Source organism: Pelmatolapia mariae, linkage group LG10_11 (assembly GCF_036321145.2).
Source record: "Pelmatolapia mariae isolate MD_Pm_ZW linkage group LG10_11, Pm_UMD_F_2, whole genome shotgun sequence".
Taxonomy (NCBI): Eukaryota; Metazoa; Chordata; class Actinopteri; order Cichliformes; family Cichlidae; genus Pelmatolapia; species Pelmatolapia mariae.
The window spans coordinates 66,029,463-66,046,732 of record NC_086236.1 but is presented as its reverse complement, the minus strand read 5'-3'; the positions used below and the strand labels follow the sequence as shown (position 1 = coordinate 66,046,732).

Below are 17,270 nucleotides of genomic sequence, written 5' to 3'. Positions count from 1 at the left end.
ATTGAGATACCTGCAACAGAGTCCTTCATGGTTTTACAAAGGCCTCTAGAAAGTATCAGAAAGGAGATCACTTTTATTTTGGAGTATTTCTCAGTTCTTATGTGGATCCCACCTCCAGCAGACTAAAAAAGCTCAACAAGCTGGAAGAGTTCTTCACAAGCAGGAAGGGAAATGGAGCAAATCCCCCCTAAACTAAGGAATCACTGCATGTAAGATGGCATCAAATACAGAATACCATCCGGGACAGAGTTGGCTGGAAACTGAAAATGCCCCTTTTTCTCATTCAAATATTAAATCAAATAAGGACTTAAATCAATATCACAGAAGTAAATAAATAGTTTTATTTATTTGTGTAATGCATCATTCTTTTGTCAGAGGAACAATCACATTGGTAGACAACTGAAAAACACTTGTTCTTTTCTTTCTTGCACGCTGTCACTCAGCGTATTGCCAAATCTCTTTGTTTGTGAACCAATGTTGGTAAAGCGGTCTTCCTCACACCACAGACTGTGAAGAAATTCTGCACACTGTTTATTGTCTTTGCTTATTGGCAGATAGCATTAGGACCTGCTGGGATCCTTTTGTCACTCAGCCGGAGACAGTTATCCGGCTCGTCTGATAGATAGTCCAACAATTATCGTATCTGAGGAAAACCCAGGCTCTCCTGCTGCGAGTGTGAAACAACAGCTTTGGGACAGAGGCCATTCACATCTCTGTGGTGTGATAGACTCAGCAGTGACAGCTAATGTGAAACAGGCTGCTCTTTGTTGAAAGCATATGGCTGCTGGTTTTGTAATATGTTAAATGTGTTTAGCGATGTGTGACTGTTTTACTGACTCATGAAACTCAGTGTTCACTGCTGAGTAAAATTTAGAAGCTTAAAAAATGAAAAGAAGCTCAACAGGCGACGTCAGATATACACCCAAGATTTTAAATTTGTTTCCCGCAGCTTCCCTCTGTCCAATCAATACATTTTGTCAGATGCCCTTTTAATGATTCCTGGAGTCAGGATTTACACCATCTCCAGGAGGCTTGGGTGCCTTTCTTCTAAATAAACAATTGGATATGCAAAGGAGGATTCTTGAATACTGCTCCACAAAATATCAACAGGGAGGTGCAAAAAGCCTTTAAAGCCACTCAGGCTGAAAATTGCCAATTAAAAGAGGGAAGAAAGGAAGTCATGCAGTGCATCAAAGAGATGTTGGCCAGAAAGTTCACAATGTGCAGCAGCCTGCATGAGTATGAACTGAAAACAGAAAAACAGCGAGATGGTATCATTGTACAAAGAGGAGTGTGACGCTGACCACACTGCTGGAGGTGGATGGAAAGGAAAAAGTTGCTGGACAACCAGCAGGAGGTTCCAGTTCAGAGGCTGATAATCCATTTAGCGATTGCCAGGAGGAGGTAAAAAGCGGCAGTGAAATACTGGACATGGACACATGGGCTTATTGTAAATGTTCAAAAAAGACAAAACCTTGATCCAGTGAAATCCAGGACACCACAGAAGAGCCTGAGTGGGGGTGACAGAAAGAGAAAAGAAAAGAAATGCTTGCATAAAAACTATAAGAAACATGACCAGGATAAAGAAAGTCAGGAAAAGAAATAACCTAAAGGAAAGTAGCTGAGAAAGAAGAAAGAATGGAAGAAGGTCGAGAAACAACTGACAAAAGTCAAAGTAAGCAGTAAAAGAAGAAAAGAAACAGCTGAAAAAATAAGAAAAAGAGGCGAAGAAGGCAAAAAGGGCAGGGGGAGAAAGGGAAGACAAAGAGTGGCATCTGGATTTGAAAGAAAAGCATGTGATGTCTACAGAAAGCTGCTGATTCAGCTCAGGCTGAACAGGGGGTTTCTCTTCCTTTTCCTTTCTCCATTCTCCCAGCTTCATCTTCTTCATCTTCAGCTCTGTAACTTTAATACACTGCCAGCTCTGTCTTTCCTCGCTATCTGTCAGCAACATCTTGTTTGTTAAAAAACTCATTTTATCGTATCTAAAGCACTGACAGACTAATATTTTAGTGGCTTACTAAATGAGGATTCAGACATGATAACCTGAAATATTTGAAATAACTCCTGCAGCTCCGTATGCATGCACGCACGTCTTCACTGTCCTGTACAGACTCTGGTTTGGACTCCCTTGTTTCTGAAGGAGTGATGGGAGAAATGGAAGGTCGAAATGTGACTCAGATTCTCTGCAGTGAGACAGTCGGAGGAACAGAACGACAGCACTGCTGTTGAGGAGGAGGAGGAGGAGGAGGAGGAGGAGAAGAAAGCGGCAAATAACAGCCGGAGAGATGAAGCTTTGAGCATGGTGGGATTGACGAGGTTTCAGCTGTTGTCCTGGAGAAAATTGAGGACAAATATAAGCTGCACTCATGGCTTGAATATTTTATCATTTAACTAGGAACGTCCAGCATCCCAAACATAACATCTGTTTTGGTTTTTTTTTCCTTCTGGCAGTTCATTTAATCATATTATCAAAATAAACTTTTACTCTGTTACTCTGCTAAAGGGGGAAATATTCCCTCAGTACACCATGCTTTATTTACCAAATTTAAAAATCTGTTAATCGCTCTCAACTATTTTGCATTCATTAGTCTGATAGAGACAACCGGAAGCACAGTTTAAAGGCTGGAGGAGGGTAAACATCCCAAAAGTTGTCTTGAAAATATTCTTCTGAGACTCGTGGTAATTTCCTGTGCTTCCTTGTTACGCACTGTTGGCATTTTTATGACTTCCAATTCACTCATCTGTGTGGTATTTTATAATAAAGGCAGCTACAATAGGGCATCTGTTGATGACAGCTGCTTTGTACTGTTTGGATGGGTCTTCAGTTCATTAAGCCTCTGTGGCCATCTGAAGGCAGCAAACCATAAATATGAAGTACAACCTTTCACTGCTTTTGTCTTCAAACACTCGTTTGGGCCTCCTTGAGATGACTGTTACCATACACGCATTAGACCTGTGGCTCGAAATCCTTTTTGTTATGCTGGAGACTTTGAGTTTTGTTAATAAACGGAAAATGGACTGATATATATTCACCCCTTTATTACTTAAGCAAAGAACTTTTTACTGCAAGCCGCATCAGCTCATCCCCACAGCACTTTATTCTGCAGCTTTAAGCTCCTCACGGACACTTCAACACGCAGACTGCATGAGCTGGGATTCAAACCACCAGCCTCACGATTGCGCCGTCCCCTGTTTTAACCTCATCTCTCTATGCTCACCTTCTTCTCTCTTCTTTTGCCGGCCCACACAGAACCTGGTTCCTCCAAGTGCTTACCCACGGGAGATCGATTGTTGTGGTTTTCTCACTAACACTGTAGGGTCTTTACCTCACAACATCAGCCACCTTGTTGTGAACTGGCACTATACAAATACAAGTGATTTACTGGGATGCAAAATTCAGAACTTACTGTAAGGTCATCTTCAAATATCTAAAATTACTGTTTTCTTTTGAACCAGTTTAACAAGCGAATATCAGGTGATTCAAATTTATTCCTGTGTGCCGTTTTATCTTTTAATTGTATGCATGTAGATGCCATCTGCTGTAAAGCCTGAAACCAATAAGGAGAGTCTTGATATTTTAGGCTGCCTCTGGCTACGTTGGCCTAAAATATTGATTGATTGAATACTTGATTATCTGCTTCTTGCATCTGTTTGTTTAACGGATTAAGCTAGAACAGACCCTGCTGTTATTTTTGTTTCTATCTAAATTTTAACACCTATTACGTGACTTTAGATTGAGGCTCGCTACCTCCAGACCAGCAGGTGGCGGTGTAGTTTTCGTGAAGATAAGAAGCAGTAGAATAAAAAGCAGAGGGAAATAAACAGGAAGTGGTGGATGAGCAGCAGCACTCATGCCTGCAGGAGCTGTTGGGAGAGATGGAAGATGCAGAGTTTGATGATATTTTAGATGACTGGTTTATCGAGTCACTGAAAACGTGAGTAAACTTTTTACTTTGTTTGAACCGTCAAGTTTATATTTTTATTACTACTTGCTAACTAACATTACCAGCTTTGCAAAGCAAACTCTAAATTTTAGGCATTTTACCCTCCAGCAGCTTTAGATTGTTAATAAACACCGCAACAAAACATCATTTAAATATATTTATTTTTATATTTAATTTATTTAAATTCGGCTTACGGATATCTCATCTAAAATTTAAATAAGCTCCAAATTGTCACCTTGTATTAGTTTATCTCCTACACTTAGCTTATTACTCGTGGTTTAAGAGGTGTTATGTGTGATTCATTTTCAAAATAAATTTAGTAAATTCGAGTTTTATAATCTAGACGAATTATATGATATGATGTCTCGACTGTAGGAATCAAGTTGTAGGTAAAAAGAAAAATGTTCGCGTTGATTCTATAGACAGAAAATATTAAATATCATAAATTGTGAATGAAGTCTGGTGTCGCGGTTAAAAGACTTATATTTTAAACAATACGATAGTGTATCCCTTTATTGTCATTGTACATGTTCAACGACATGCTGGGTGCTCCACAGGGACTAAATAGTTAGACAACAGGAAGAAATACCAAACAGCACTACATACAAAGAAGGTGGTGCACAGTAAAATGGACATTTGCAAGGAGACACCAAACAACTTGAAATAAACATCAGGAATGCAGCTGTAGGGCTATTTTTGAAAGGTTTGCATATAGAACTAAGACAGAGTGAATTTATATTTTTCTGAATTCCTTAAAAAAAACCCTCTTTAACTCATTATACTTTTTAAAATCTTATCACTTATCACTTCACTTTTGACTGTAGCGCTCAAAATCATGTCACGTCAAAATTAAGTTTCACTGTATTTTATGTTAAACTCTATACAGAAATTCACAAACCTTTTTCCTTCAGGTACAAAGACCTTCATGTGTATCAGCTTGAACATCCCACCCAGGTCCTCGAGTGGACGTCAGGGAAGAGTAAGTTGATCTAATATTTTAAAATATGATGATGTGGCTTGAAAAACATGGTTCTGATTTTGCTGTTATAGAAGACAGCTTTTCAGCTTTTTATTTATTAGCCAAATCATTTTTTTTGGTGTGTTTGTAGGCGTTTGTGTCGCAGGCTATAGTCAGTCCAAAAATGAAATTTTGGAACTTCGCTTGCCGCTAAAACTTCTTGCTGATGAAAATAAGGTAAAAATCAGGACATTAGTCCAAACTTTGAGTTTATTTTTCTCTAGGAGGCGATTCAGATGTTACTCTGAACTCTTCCTGTTTGCTGTTGTGTTCAGAGTCTCTGCGCAGAACGGGATTTTAAAGTTTCCCATGGTGGTTTCACAGATGGTCCAGTTCGCTGCCTCACACACATCCCTGGAACAAGGTGAGTTCAGACCAGTGCTGGATAAATTACCCTTATAAGTAACGTGTCACATTAAAGGTATGGCCAGTCATTTGAGGTTATTTAATAGAAACAACTTCCAACAGGAGTATTTTGCAGCTTGTGGAGACCGCCACGTTCCTCCCCTGTATTTGTAGTAGCAGCCACTAAGGACTTCACTTCTGACTAAAACTGTTTTATGCATGTGACAAAGGCAGAGGAGAAGAGAAGTCATAGGCATTCCTACGGTGCAGTGGAGCGACACTGAAATTCGTACCTGCACCTTCATACTCAAGATATGTTTGATCACTTGAGAAAAGGTCAACTTGACAAAAGAAATGAAAACAGGAAGGAAAGAGACAACACGACTGGCATCTTAATTAAAAATCATCCTCTTCCTCCTCCCCTCAAGCCTCATCTTCTGAACTGAAGTTTGGGCTTTAACACAACAACAGCTGGTTATGAGTTAATATTAGTGAAAATGTCTTTGAAGTGCATCTAACACCAGCTAACAGTGGGAAAAACAGCAGTGCAACCAACAGTTAAGTATTTCCTTAATAACTCACATCAGTATTGCTGTCATCAATCAGAAGTGAGCTTCTCTGACTTATTGGCCTGTACTGGACTAAGAAGCATCCACATCCATTTCCTCTGGAGGAGACTGTAAAACTTAACTGGTGGATGTTTATCACCCAACATTGACAGCTGAGGTAAACAGTGGACTGACAGCCTTCCTAACAGAGGCAAAAACTCTTCGGCAGAGCCAGTCCAAACATGGCGTACAGTCTGTATCCAATGTTTTTGATCTCTCTTGGCTGACTAAAACATGTCTGTTCTATAGTGGCTACCATAGGTAGGATTAGAGACTTTTAACAACTATATAATTTGGAGGGTTAAGGAAACAACTCAGTTGACTACAGTCTACAATTGACTTCGATTATAAAGTAATCTGTGAGATTACAGCCTTATCTGCTGAGAAAATTAAGTCCTTAACAATAATAAATACAAAATTTCCCAAGCTCATGGCTGTATCCCAAGAAATCGGGGAGAGACAGAAACTTTGCAGATCCTTCAGGCTTTTATTCAGGAGCAGGAAAATGTAACATTTTAACAGTTGTTGATTACTTCTTCGAAAAGTACTTGCCTGCTTATTTAAACCGCAAACTCAGCAGTAATTGGAGTACTGTTACTTTGTTTCATAAAACACTGGTTGTGACCCACTTCAGGGAGAGAAACTTGTTTCACTCTTTCTAAAGTTCTCTAATCCACACGATGCATTTTCCTGCACCAAACTTTGGTTTCAAAGCTTCTTTTTTGGGATTAATGAATGAAAAGAGGTCTTCTTCAAAAAAGGCACACTGAAAAGCACCCAGCAAGGCTGGAGCACAGAAATTATTTTATTCAGGTACTCTTTATATTTCCTACAGTTCAGTTTATTATTATTATTATTACCTATCACGTATTTAACATATTAACATATTTTTACACATTAACAGATTTATAAAAGTACACAAGGTCACTCAAGAGCAATTCAGACTATTGTTGAACGGTTTAAAGGTTTTAAGCCTAAATGCTAAACGTACAATTCTTCAGTTGTCTAAAAGTCATCATAATTGTATTAAACTTGTTTAGACTAAGAAATTACTCATGAAAACAGTCACTAGATGAGCTAATAATGACAATAATTAACTTTAACAACTCATTGCACCAGAAGCGGTGACATATTGTACCTCACGGTGCGATGCACAGTGTGGAGGGTCTGTGTTTTGTAGTTGTTGTAGGTGGTGTGAGTCAGTGCTTGCGTAGATCTTTAGATCTGATGGGAAATGTGAGGGGACGATATAATCAGTAGCTTCGTAGCCTTTTAGTTTAACGTTCTGTTATTTCGGCAGGTGTGCTGTGACCAACGATGGACTGAGCTCCGACCTGCAGGTGTGGGACCTTGGAGGAGAAGAGAGCGGTGAGTTTGATTTCCCTGAAGCTCTCCTGCAAGACTGTCTGTTTAAAATGTGTGTGACTGCACTCGGGGTCATTTCAAAGTACAAAAGTTAGGCACTTGCCTAAAAAATTTGATATAAGAGGAAAATAATGACACAGAGAAATTTAGTAAGACAGGTCAGATAACCAACAATAAACCAGAACAAAGCATAAAAATCTTGAAATTAAAACCAAGAAAAAGAATAGGAATCAGATAAAATTATAAACTTAACAACAGTCCAGTAAAATTAATTAAGACCAAGAACTAATTATGAATAAAAGATCACTTAAAACCTACAGAGTAGATTTTTACTATCAGTCACAAACTCGTGAATCATCGCTGTGATTAACGGTGATTTTCAGTGATATAAATTTAAAGTGACATGATCTGAGTACAAAAAGCACCAAATTTTCTGGGCATTATGAGCTGAATGTATTCATCTAAATGCAAAAAGGTTCTCGCTTATGATAATGTTTCACAGAGCGCAATAAAAAATATTCAAGGCCTTTTTAAATGTAACTCTTATCTACAGAAGCTGTTTTGAGATGATTCACTGAATGGATGAACCTAATTTATTCAAGGTTAATGACTTAACTAGTAAAAATCACTGAATCATAACAGACTAGATCATAAAAGAAACTTTTCCTGTTGAATTCAATATTTATATATACTATTTTGGGGGGGGGGAAGATTTTGCTGAAATAGATTGAAGTTAAAAATTGTTTCTGTTGTAGCCCAAAGAAGACAAAATAGGAGGGAACCTAACCTGAGAGAAGAATATTTGTATCATATCGTGCACATTTCCTGTGTTGAATTGTTCACCAATAATAATTGAGACCAATTCTTGGACATCAGAAAGAAGGTGGTCCGACGTTGACTGCCCAACCACTGTTACAGGGTTCAAATTGATTCCTGACACCTGATACTTAATGTGTCTGACTTTGTCTTAATTTAAATGAAAGTGACGTTTAGACATAGACATTTCCAGCAATTAATGCAAGTTAAAAAAAAAAAAAGATTTTTGACGTGATTAGAGCAGTGAAGCCTGGTCTTGTGGGGTTTCACTTCACGTACGCTTTCAATTTCTGACCTTTAACCATGTTTAATATAAGAGTTTGCTATTTTAATAGCATATATAGGAAGAATATGAAGAAGGGAATAACAGGTCCTCTTTCCTGGTTTACAGCAAACAAGGTACAGGGAATAATTCTAAAATGTGGTGAGGCACTTCTCACAGTGTGACTGGTTTTCTTTTCCTTCTTGTCATCCATGACAGGTGTGATCAGGAGAACAGGAAGTATTAAAGGGAAAAGGAGTGCTTCAGAGAGAGGCAGCAGGATCGCAGCTCGACCCTCGTCAGCACCACAAGTTCTTCACGGAGCTCAGATCAGCGACGTCCAGTTGACTGAACTCACATCAGGAGAGACTCTCTATAAACTGGGTAACCCCACATAGGACTGTTCGATATAACGATATATATGGGATGACGATATAAAAACGTCTATCGTTTCATTTTACGCTATCGTTTATTTCGTGGTGTCGCAAAATAAATTGTTTACGGCAATATTTTTTCATGGTTTTGATGGTCACTGTAGTGGCTATATTAATTCCTTAAAGTTCTCTCTTTCTCTTATATTTAATATAACCACACTACAGACGGACAAGAGCCTGTTTTTATGCCTTGTCGTTTGCCGTTTGCAACAACGACGGTAAAACCACGGCGTGTCTGCTTGTTTATTTTCCACAAACCTTTCACAATAAAGCTCAGGATCCTGTTGAGACTTTTCAAAATAAACTGAATCACGTGAAAGAGTATGCAGAGTATTTACGGATGAGAAGCAAAAAGGAACCGCCAGGTGCTAAAAAATAAACCTTAGACTCAAACGTTAGAACAGGCTTTTCCCCGCAGCACGCCGTGTAATAAATACAAAGAAAACGGCGGCCGTTACAACTTATGTCTAAAAATGTATCATTTCATGCATCGGTTAAAACACTCGACTCCAGCTACATGATGCCCAGCTGGAAACACTTCATGCAAGTCGAGCTGCCCAAGATTCACAGAATTTACAGAAAATGTTACATTTTTGTGATTTATATCGTTATCGGGAAGATAGATGTCTTATATCGGGATATGAGATTTTGGTCATATCGCACAGCCCTAACCCCACATTTACAGTTATCAGTTTATCTTCATGCTCAGCTGTGAGCATGGAGACTATAAGATTGGTTTAGTTTGTGTCTTATTTAAGTAGAGGTGAAAACTTAAGTAGAAGTGGTGCTTTATGCACTTTTTTTAGGAGAATATTCATCTCACTGCTGTGAGATGCTGAAATTTGAGAAATGTCATAAATGCTTATTGGAAAATTGGGAGTCTTGCTTTTTCTCAAGAAAATATAATCAAGATTCAGATATCCTTCAGTATCCAGAGACTAGAGCTGGGCGATAAAACGATAACGATATGTATTGCGAAATAACTTTTTCTCGATAGAAAAATTTAACTATTGCGATAGGCCTCATCTCTCTTGTCCTCTTAAAAAACAAACAAACAAAAAAAAAACAAAACAGCCAATCCACATTAAGTAGCGCAGAGCCAAACCAATCACAGCCGCAGCGTCACGTCACGTGACTTGTTACGTACAACACAAGTGCCAAGCCGCACATGTGTATTTGTTTGGGAAGCAGGCAGCCGCGCCGCCCGGGTAATGAAGGAAATGAGTTTGCCGACTAGAGAAAAATCAACCGAGAGCGTGAGCGAAGGTTACCGAAGAGAAAAGAGATGATGGTTCCAATGCTGGAGAGCTTATCGAACGGAAGGGCCATAGAAGTTCCGTAGTGTGAAGGTATTTCGGCTATTTCAAGTCTGACAGAAAACAGAGTAGCGCGCACTGTAAATTGTGCCGAAAGCAAGTCTGGAAATACAATAAACCGGTGCATGCTCAATCTCTGACTGAAAGCGCTAATTCGTCATTCGGCTTTTGTCAGACTAAAGTAACTGTGAAAACAGTTTGAAAAGCTAAGCTATACAACAAGGAGAGATTGAGAACTAAAAGGAAATTCTCAGTTTATTTGATATTGACAAAAGTTAGTCAATTTTGTCTGTTCTTCTGTAAAACAAACTAAGATTTATTTTTAGAATTAATATTTTGTTTCTAAGTGGAATTGACAATTTAGTAGTCTGTTTTGTTTGTTCTATTTTGAAACTTAAACGCTTTAGCGGCTGCCTTTTGTGTAGTTTGCAATATTTGCCTTTATTTATCTGAAACTGAAGTCTCATGTTCCTTAAGTACATCTACCCTGTTGAACTTATTATGGGAAATAAATATTTAAATCAAAACAAGCTGCAGATTATTTCACATTTTACTCGTGAGCAACGGCACATTTAAATCTTACAAATATAGTTATTTGGCTTATATCGTGATATATATCGTTATCGCCTGAAATGAAAAAAAAACATATCGTGATATGAAAAAATCTTATATCGCCCAGCTCTACCAGAGACTCTAATCGTGAATGGTGAGGAGGAAGATAAACACCATCAGCAGCAGTGGGAAAGAATTAAAGTGGCTTTGTGTGGTTTTTTTTATGCTCAAAATCTACTAATACTATAGTAATGTAAATCATATTTCTAGTAAAGTTTTTATAATGAAAAGAAACTGTTCTTTGCGTATCATTTTTCTTAAAACCGTGTAAGTATTGAGCTTACAGTTGGACTGGGACACAATCACTGTTTGTGAAGGACATCTAAGATTTAGTTTCACATGAAGATGAAAAAGAAAAAAACTGCATGTGTTCCTGAGGAGAGAGTGGACAAAAGCTTTCTGTGCAGCCAGGAGATGTTTTCCTGCTATTCTTTTGTGCCCCGCCAAAGTAAGTTTGATCTAGTAAGAAAGGCTGAGCTGTGTTATGATGCAGTATTATTTGTAGGCCACCCACTGTAACCCCTATGAAGATCTGTAACTTTCCATTTCTTTTCCGTGCTTTATTTTATTTATTTTTCACACAAAAATAGTTTGCTGAAGCTCTGAGTGGAGGTCAGACTGTGGCTTTAAGGCCTGGGAAGACAGTTAATACAAGTAATGTGAGCAAACAATAATTAATGTTCCATGGTTCCCAAAAATTAAAAATAGTTGGCATCAAAGAGAGCGTCCATCTACCTGTCTGCTCCTGCGGTAGATCATCAGAAGTCTATCCCAGCTTTCGTAGGGCGATAGGCAGAGTGCATGCTGGGCAGGTTGCCAGTCTATCACAAAAAGAGAACCTTTCATACTCATTCACATCTATGGCCAATTTAGAATCACCAGTCACCCTAACATGTGTGTCTTTGACTGTGGGATGAAGCTGCAGTATGTGGAGAGGCAGAGAGAACATGTAAAGGCCAGTGGATTCAAACCCAGGACCTCGTCACTGTGAGGCTACGAGGCGTGGAACGGTTCACAAAACAAAAATTCTTTTCATTATTTAAATGTGTTTCCTTAAATTTGTGCCAAGTACATAAATAGTTATTCTCTGTCACATCTTAACTAAAATAATATTTTTTCTCTATGCTAAAATACAATGATTCTGGCATCTTTAAGACGTGTCGTGTATGATCAGAACATGAAATGAAATGACTGAAGTTTATACGCTACCGAACGGGACAGATTTTTTTTTTTCCCGCCCTCCATAAACCATTTGATCCATAGACGCTCCAAAGTAGTAACCACTGCTTCACTGCATGCTGCATATTATCAAATGTTAGCAGTTTCCTCACCACAGTCCTTTCTCTGCTTGTTTCTGATCATTATGCGCAGCCAGTGCACCAAAACAAGGCCATCAAATGACCAGCCTGATGTTTTTGTTTCTGAGCACTTTGCCTGCAATTGTTGCAGCAGGAGGGCCATTAAATGGTCTTTCAGCTGGGGGTTTCCTCAGCTGTTCAGTTTCAAAACACTGATGTTCTAGTCATAAAACCATCTCTGCAGCAGACTGCAGTAATATAATCTCTCTGTAATGTGTGTTTTGAGACATTTTGCGTTGTTTTGTCCCAACAGAGACCGGCTCAGCAGATCCTCTGAGTTCCTTACAGTTCGTGAGTGACACGGTTTTCCTCGCCGGCTGCTGTAACGGGAGTGTTTACGTTGCCGATACTCGGACGTCTGCTCCTCCTCAGTTTTCACATTCACCATATTCAGACGAGTCTGTCATCTGGTGGACGGATGGTGCTGCAGGTCCACATCCGTCCAGCTGCAGGGTCATCAGAGTCTCCTCGTCTGGACAGGCGGTGGTTTCAGACTTGAGAAATCTGGGAGGGGCGGGGTGTCAGGCTCAGCTAGACATCAAAACACCAGGCCGCTGCAGCCAGGTCGATGTCAAAGTGTCGTGGGCTCCAACACTGGATGACTGTATCTCAGTGTCAGGTCAGTTTATACAAACAGTCTTTTCAGATGTTGATGTATTCTGTAAATGATCACGCTGAAAAACCCTGTTTTATCTGCATACTGATAAACTAAATAATACTGAGTAATCTGTCACACTTGCACAGATGTGTATTATATGATGTTTCTGTACTAATCTCTGGATCTGCAGAAACTTCAATTTTTAGGAAAACTACATTGGCTTAGCTCAGCTAAACAGTGATGAGCAGCATACTTGGCTCTGTTCAAACTAACACAAATTTAATTAGTGAGCTTTAGATTTGATAAATTAAAAAAATGACATAACTTACAATTTAATTTCTTGACATCCTATTAATTGGGGTATTTTTTATTGCTGTGAGAAATCTCACCTTGGGCTGCTGAATCAGCTTCTCCTTTTCCTCCACCTTTCTTTTCTTATTTTCTTTTTTTTTTGTTCACTCCTCAGCTGTAAAAGGCTGATGGGTTATTTCTGTCACCCTAGCAGGCGGTGGACAGGCAACAACTCAAGTGTGAAGCTACGTAGTCATTCCAAATTCTGATAAACTTGTCTCTATTATTGTTGTTATTATTATTAGTAGTAGTAGTAGTAGTAGTAGTAGTAGTAGTAGTAGTAGTAGTAGTAGTAGTAGTAGTAGTAGTAGTAGTAGTAGTAGTAGTAGTAGTAGTAGTAGTAGTAGTATTGTTACCTTTTATCTCAAAAAGATTTGAACTGCTAACTTATCATCCTCAGAGGAATGGCTAATTTGAAGAGTCAGGCTTCAGAGTTCATAATAGCACAGAAAAGGTTACAAATGATCTTCTTATGGTCTCTGACAGTGGACTCATCTCTGTGCTTGCCCTGTTAGAACCTGAGTGCCGCATTTGATACTGTTGACCATAATATTTTGTTACAGTGATAGAGTTCCACAGGGCTCCGTGCTAGGACCAATTCTTTTTTTGCATTATACATGCTTCCTTTAGGCAGTGTCACTAGAAGGTAGAGCATACATTTTCACTGCTATGCAGATGACACACAACGTTATAGAACACACCAATTAGTTAAACTGCAGGATTGTCTTAAAGACATAAAGACCTGGATGACATCTAATTTTCTGCTCCTTAATTCAGAAAAAACTGAGGTTATTGTGCTCGGACCTAGAAATCTTTGTAATATGGTATCTAACCTGACACTTACTCTAGATGGCATTACTTTGGCCTGCAGTAACACTGTGAGGAATCTTGGAGTTGTTTTTGACCAGGATATGTCCTTCAACACACATATTAAACAAATAAACAGAACTGCTTTCTTCTATTTGCACAATATCTCTAAAATTAGAAATATCCTGTCTCAGAGTGATGTTATGAAACTAGTTACTTATTACTTCTAGGCTGGACTACTGTAATTTGTTATTATCAGGATGCCTGGGCTTACTCGTGGTTCCTAGGGTAGAATGGGAGGCGGAGCCTTCAGCTTTCAGGACCCTCTTCTGTGGAACCAGCTCAGAGTTTGGATTTACTTTTAAGAGAAGGAACGATATGAAGAACTCTGGTTAGAGTAGTGGTGCTGTGACAAAGACCTGGATAAGCAGCAGAAAATAGATAGCTGTCCAATTTGGGTAGATTGTTTTGTGGAATGAGTTTAATTTGGACCTCTGGCCAGATGTAATTTGATGTTAACATTATAAAGACCCAACAGTAACCCTGTGAAGCTGTGATGTCAAATACTCATCTTAAAATTCAGCTGATGTTGATATTCATTATGCACTCTTCTTTTAGTGGGGCTAAATAAAAGAGTGTCAAGTTTGAGGAACGGGCTTATGGCAAAGAATTCAATTAAAATTTATTCAGTAATTACATCTTGCAGACTGAACTGACTAACTTAAAACAAAAGATGAAGAAAACTCTAATTTCCTACTTTTTCCCCCCTTTTTCTTTTGATGAACAGCTTTGGCTGATTTTTCTGCAGGTATTCGTAGAGAAGGAACCTTTTTGATATTAAAGAGACCCTGTGACCTTTACTGTAATGCCACCTTCAGGACAAACTTGACATTTTCAGCCTCACTTGTGGGGAAAATGAATCACCGTAGCCTTTCAAGGCCACTAGTTGGCCTTTGCAATATTAAAAGTACTATAGTGATGGGTGTAAATAAACCAGGCGTGTACACTGGCTCGTGCAGAAAATAATAGGGGGAAAAAATGTGTGTCACGCTTCAAAGAACAGAAAATAACCAACATGTGTCACAATGTGGTGTGTAGGATAACATGGCCTTACCTCATTTAAGAAAAAAAAACAGCCAAAGCAGCATCTATTTCTAGACTGTTGATGCTATGTAAACATCGTCTGATATGAGTAAGTTCAATTTCAATGAGATCTGTCTTGTGAATTGCTCATTTAATGTTTGGATAAAGATTTTTAAAATTGTCTGTTAGGGTTCTCAGTCATCCAGCTCATTGTAGTCTAAGGAGCTTGGAAAGAAAAGCGTGTGGACTTCTTTAAGTTTTCTTGAAGACGTTTCACCTCTCATCCGAGAAGCTTCTTCAGTTCTAAGCACAAATGGTGGCGAGTCCCAGATTTTAAGCCTTATGGGAGTGTCCGCAAGAGAGTAATGGACTCCCTATTGATCCTCTATCTAATCACACGAGCCAAGGTGTGAAAATGGGTGTGGGTCACAAATCAGCCAAGGTTTAGTGAAACCTTGCCCATGTGAAATCATGTGATTTCAAATGGTCAAATGGCCAGGACGTGAGTGGGCGTTAAGGCGTCTGGGAAGGGATCTCAAAGCCGGATTATAGATGGCAGACAGTTGTCGTAAGCCAGTGCCTCTGTTCAAAGATGGTCGCTCACAGTGGACATAAATGGCTTCTTTCACTCCTCGTTCAAACCATCTGTCCTCTCTGTCCAAAATGTGAACATTGGCGTCCTCGAAAGAGTGACCTTTGTCCTTTAGATGCAGAAGGACAGCCGAGTCTTGCCCGTGGAGGTGGCTCTATGTTGTGCCATGCGCTTGTGAAGTGGCTGTTTGGTCTCTCCAATGTAGAGGTCTGAGCTTTCCTCTCTGTACAGTGCAGCGAGGAAAACTCAGACCTCATTATTTGCATCACGTCACAGTGAAGCCCCCAGCATGACTCAGAATGGATTTACGGTTCTGTGTAGGTTGCATGGAGGTGCATGTGCGTACAGTCTTCCATGTGCGTAGGTTAAATGCTGACTGGTTGAAATGATTTGAACAGCCATATAAAAGCAAAGAAGACACGGAGGAAGTGAAGTGTTTTACAAACATGGCCTCTGAAATTACTAACAGAAACATCCAAAGATTGAAAAGATGTACTGGCAGATTTAATTACTCGTAAATTTCAATCAGGGTAGCGTTATTGAATTCTTCCAGCAGCAAAGCGCCGTGAAATGTTTTCATCACTGAGCATCAACGAGAGAATGAGAAATCTGTCATCGCTCTTTTGTAAAGGCTTCTGCTTGTGAAGGTCTTGTTTTCATACTTTTGAAGACGTTGCCACAGTGACCTCAGCCTTATAACAAATTAATTATGGACCTTTTTAGAATTTCTGACCCTGCATGAGAGCCAGTGCCATGAATATTGGTTTACAGCTCTCTTTAAAAATACAAATTAAATCTGTGAATCTGACGTGCAGGATAGTCTTGCAGACTATGATTACCAATAGAAAAACATTTCATTAGGTAAGCGACTGCAGTAGAGGCCTTCATTTGTGTGCTAATTGTAATTATCAACTCTGTTTATAGCAATCAGATGTAAGTATAGTAATTTGTCACAAAAAGGCAAAAAAACAAGATGAACAGGGGGCTTAAAGTCTACAGTCAACATGTGGGTGTCTGCAGAAATGAAAGTTGTGTTAACAGACTAATACTAGCATTTCAAAGTAAGTGGATAAGTTAGTTATCAGTTTCTTGACTTCATAGTTGTTGAATGATTTGAAATTTTAGCACAATATTATCCTAATGAATATAAATGTGGGTCAAAAAGAAGCCTTTTAAAGTTTCTGCCTTCATCCTCATCAGGTTTCAGTGGCGTTGTTCAGATCTACAACACCCGTCTCTGGGGGGCGGAGCCGCAGGAGGCTCGACCGCTGTTTGAGCATCGCGGTCACGCAGTTTCATCACAGCAGACTGATGACAGTGTCCCCACCTTCGTCACCTCCCACATCTGGCATCCCGAGCGGCCGCGGACGCTTCTGTCTGCAGCCTCGGATGGCTCCGTCCACGTCTGGGACTGGGTGGACCCGGATCGACAGGGTGGGAGCCCAACACCATGAACAAAGTGAAGATCCAGATCGCCTGGGACGAGTAAGATGGTAGAGCCATGTTATAACTTACTGAGGCACTGCTCCACAAACTGATGTGGATCAGTAAAAAGGATCAATTGCTGATGCCGTGACTTTAAAACTTTCCGGTGAAGATGACATTACTTCTCGCCTTTTTTATGATCAAACTGGAATATGGTTAAAGAAACAATTTAGAAGGAAAACAAACTGATGGAAATGTGGAACTTGTTTCATGAGAATCAAACTGATCTTTGCCTTTAAATTACAGAAAAATTGCTGGAATGAATTCACAGCT

At 39.3% G+C, this 17,270-nt stretch overlaps 1 protein-coding gene across 1 annotated transcript; it reads left to right on the top strand.

Moving 5' to 3' along the window:
• Nucleotides 1-3,840: 3,840 nt before the first annotated feature.
• Nucleotides 3,841-16,983, top strand: wdr73 (WD repeat domain 73). The gene is made up of 8 exons (XM_063487870.2): nt 3,841-3,938; nt 4,859-4,926; nt 5,057-5,142; nt 5,241-5,329; nt 7,219-7,286; nt 8,581-8,745; nt 12,335-12,700; nt 16,713-16,983. Exons 1-8 carry the CDS (start codon nt 3,880-3,882, stop codon nt 16,964-16,966), a joined length of 1,155 nt encoding a protein of 384 aa, XP_063343940.1. The 5' UTR covers nt 3,841-3,879; the 3' UTR covers nt 16,967-16,983.
• Nucleotides 16,984-17,270: the final 287 nt, after the last annotated feature.

Coding starts and splice junctions, on each gene's coding strand:
- wdr73 (XM_063487870.2), top strand. CDS start 3,880: ATGGAAGATGCAGAGTTTGATGATATTTTAGATGACTGGTTTATCGAG. Junction 5,143..5,240: donor TTCTTGCTGATGAAAATAAG/GTAAAAATCAGG, acceptor TGTTGTGTTCAG/AGTCTCTGCGCAGAACGGGA. Junction 5,330..7,218: donor ACACACATCCCTGGAACAAG/GTGAGTTCAGAC, acceptor TTATTTCGGCAG/GTGTGCTGTGACCAACGATG.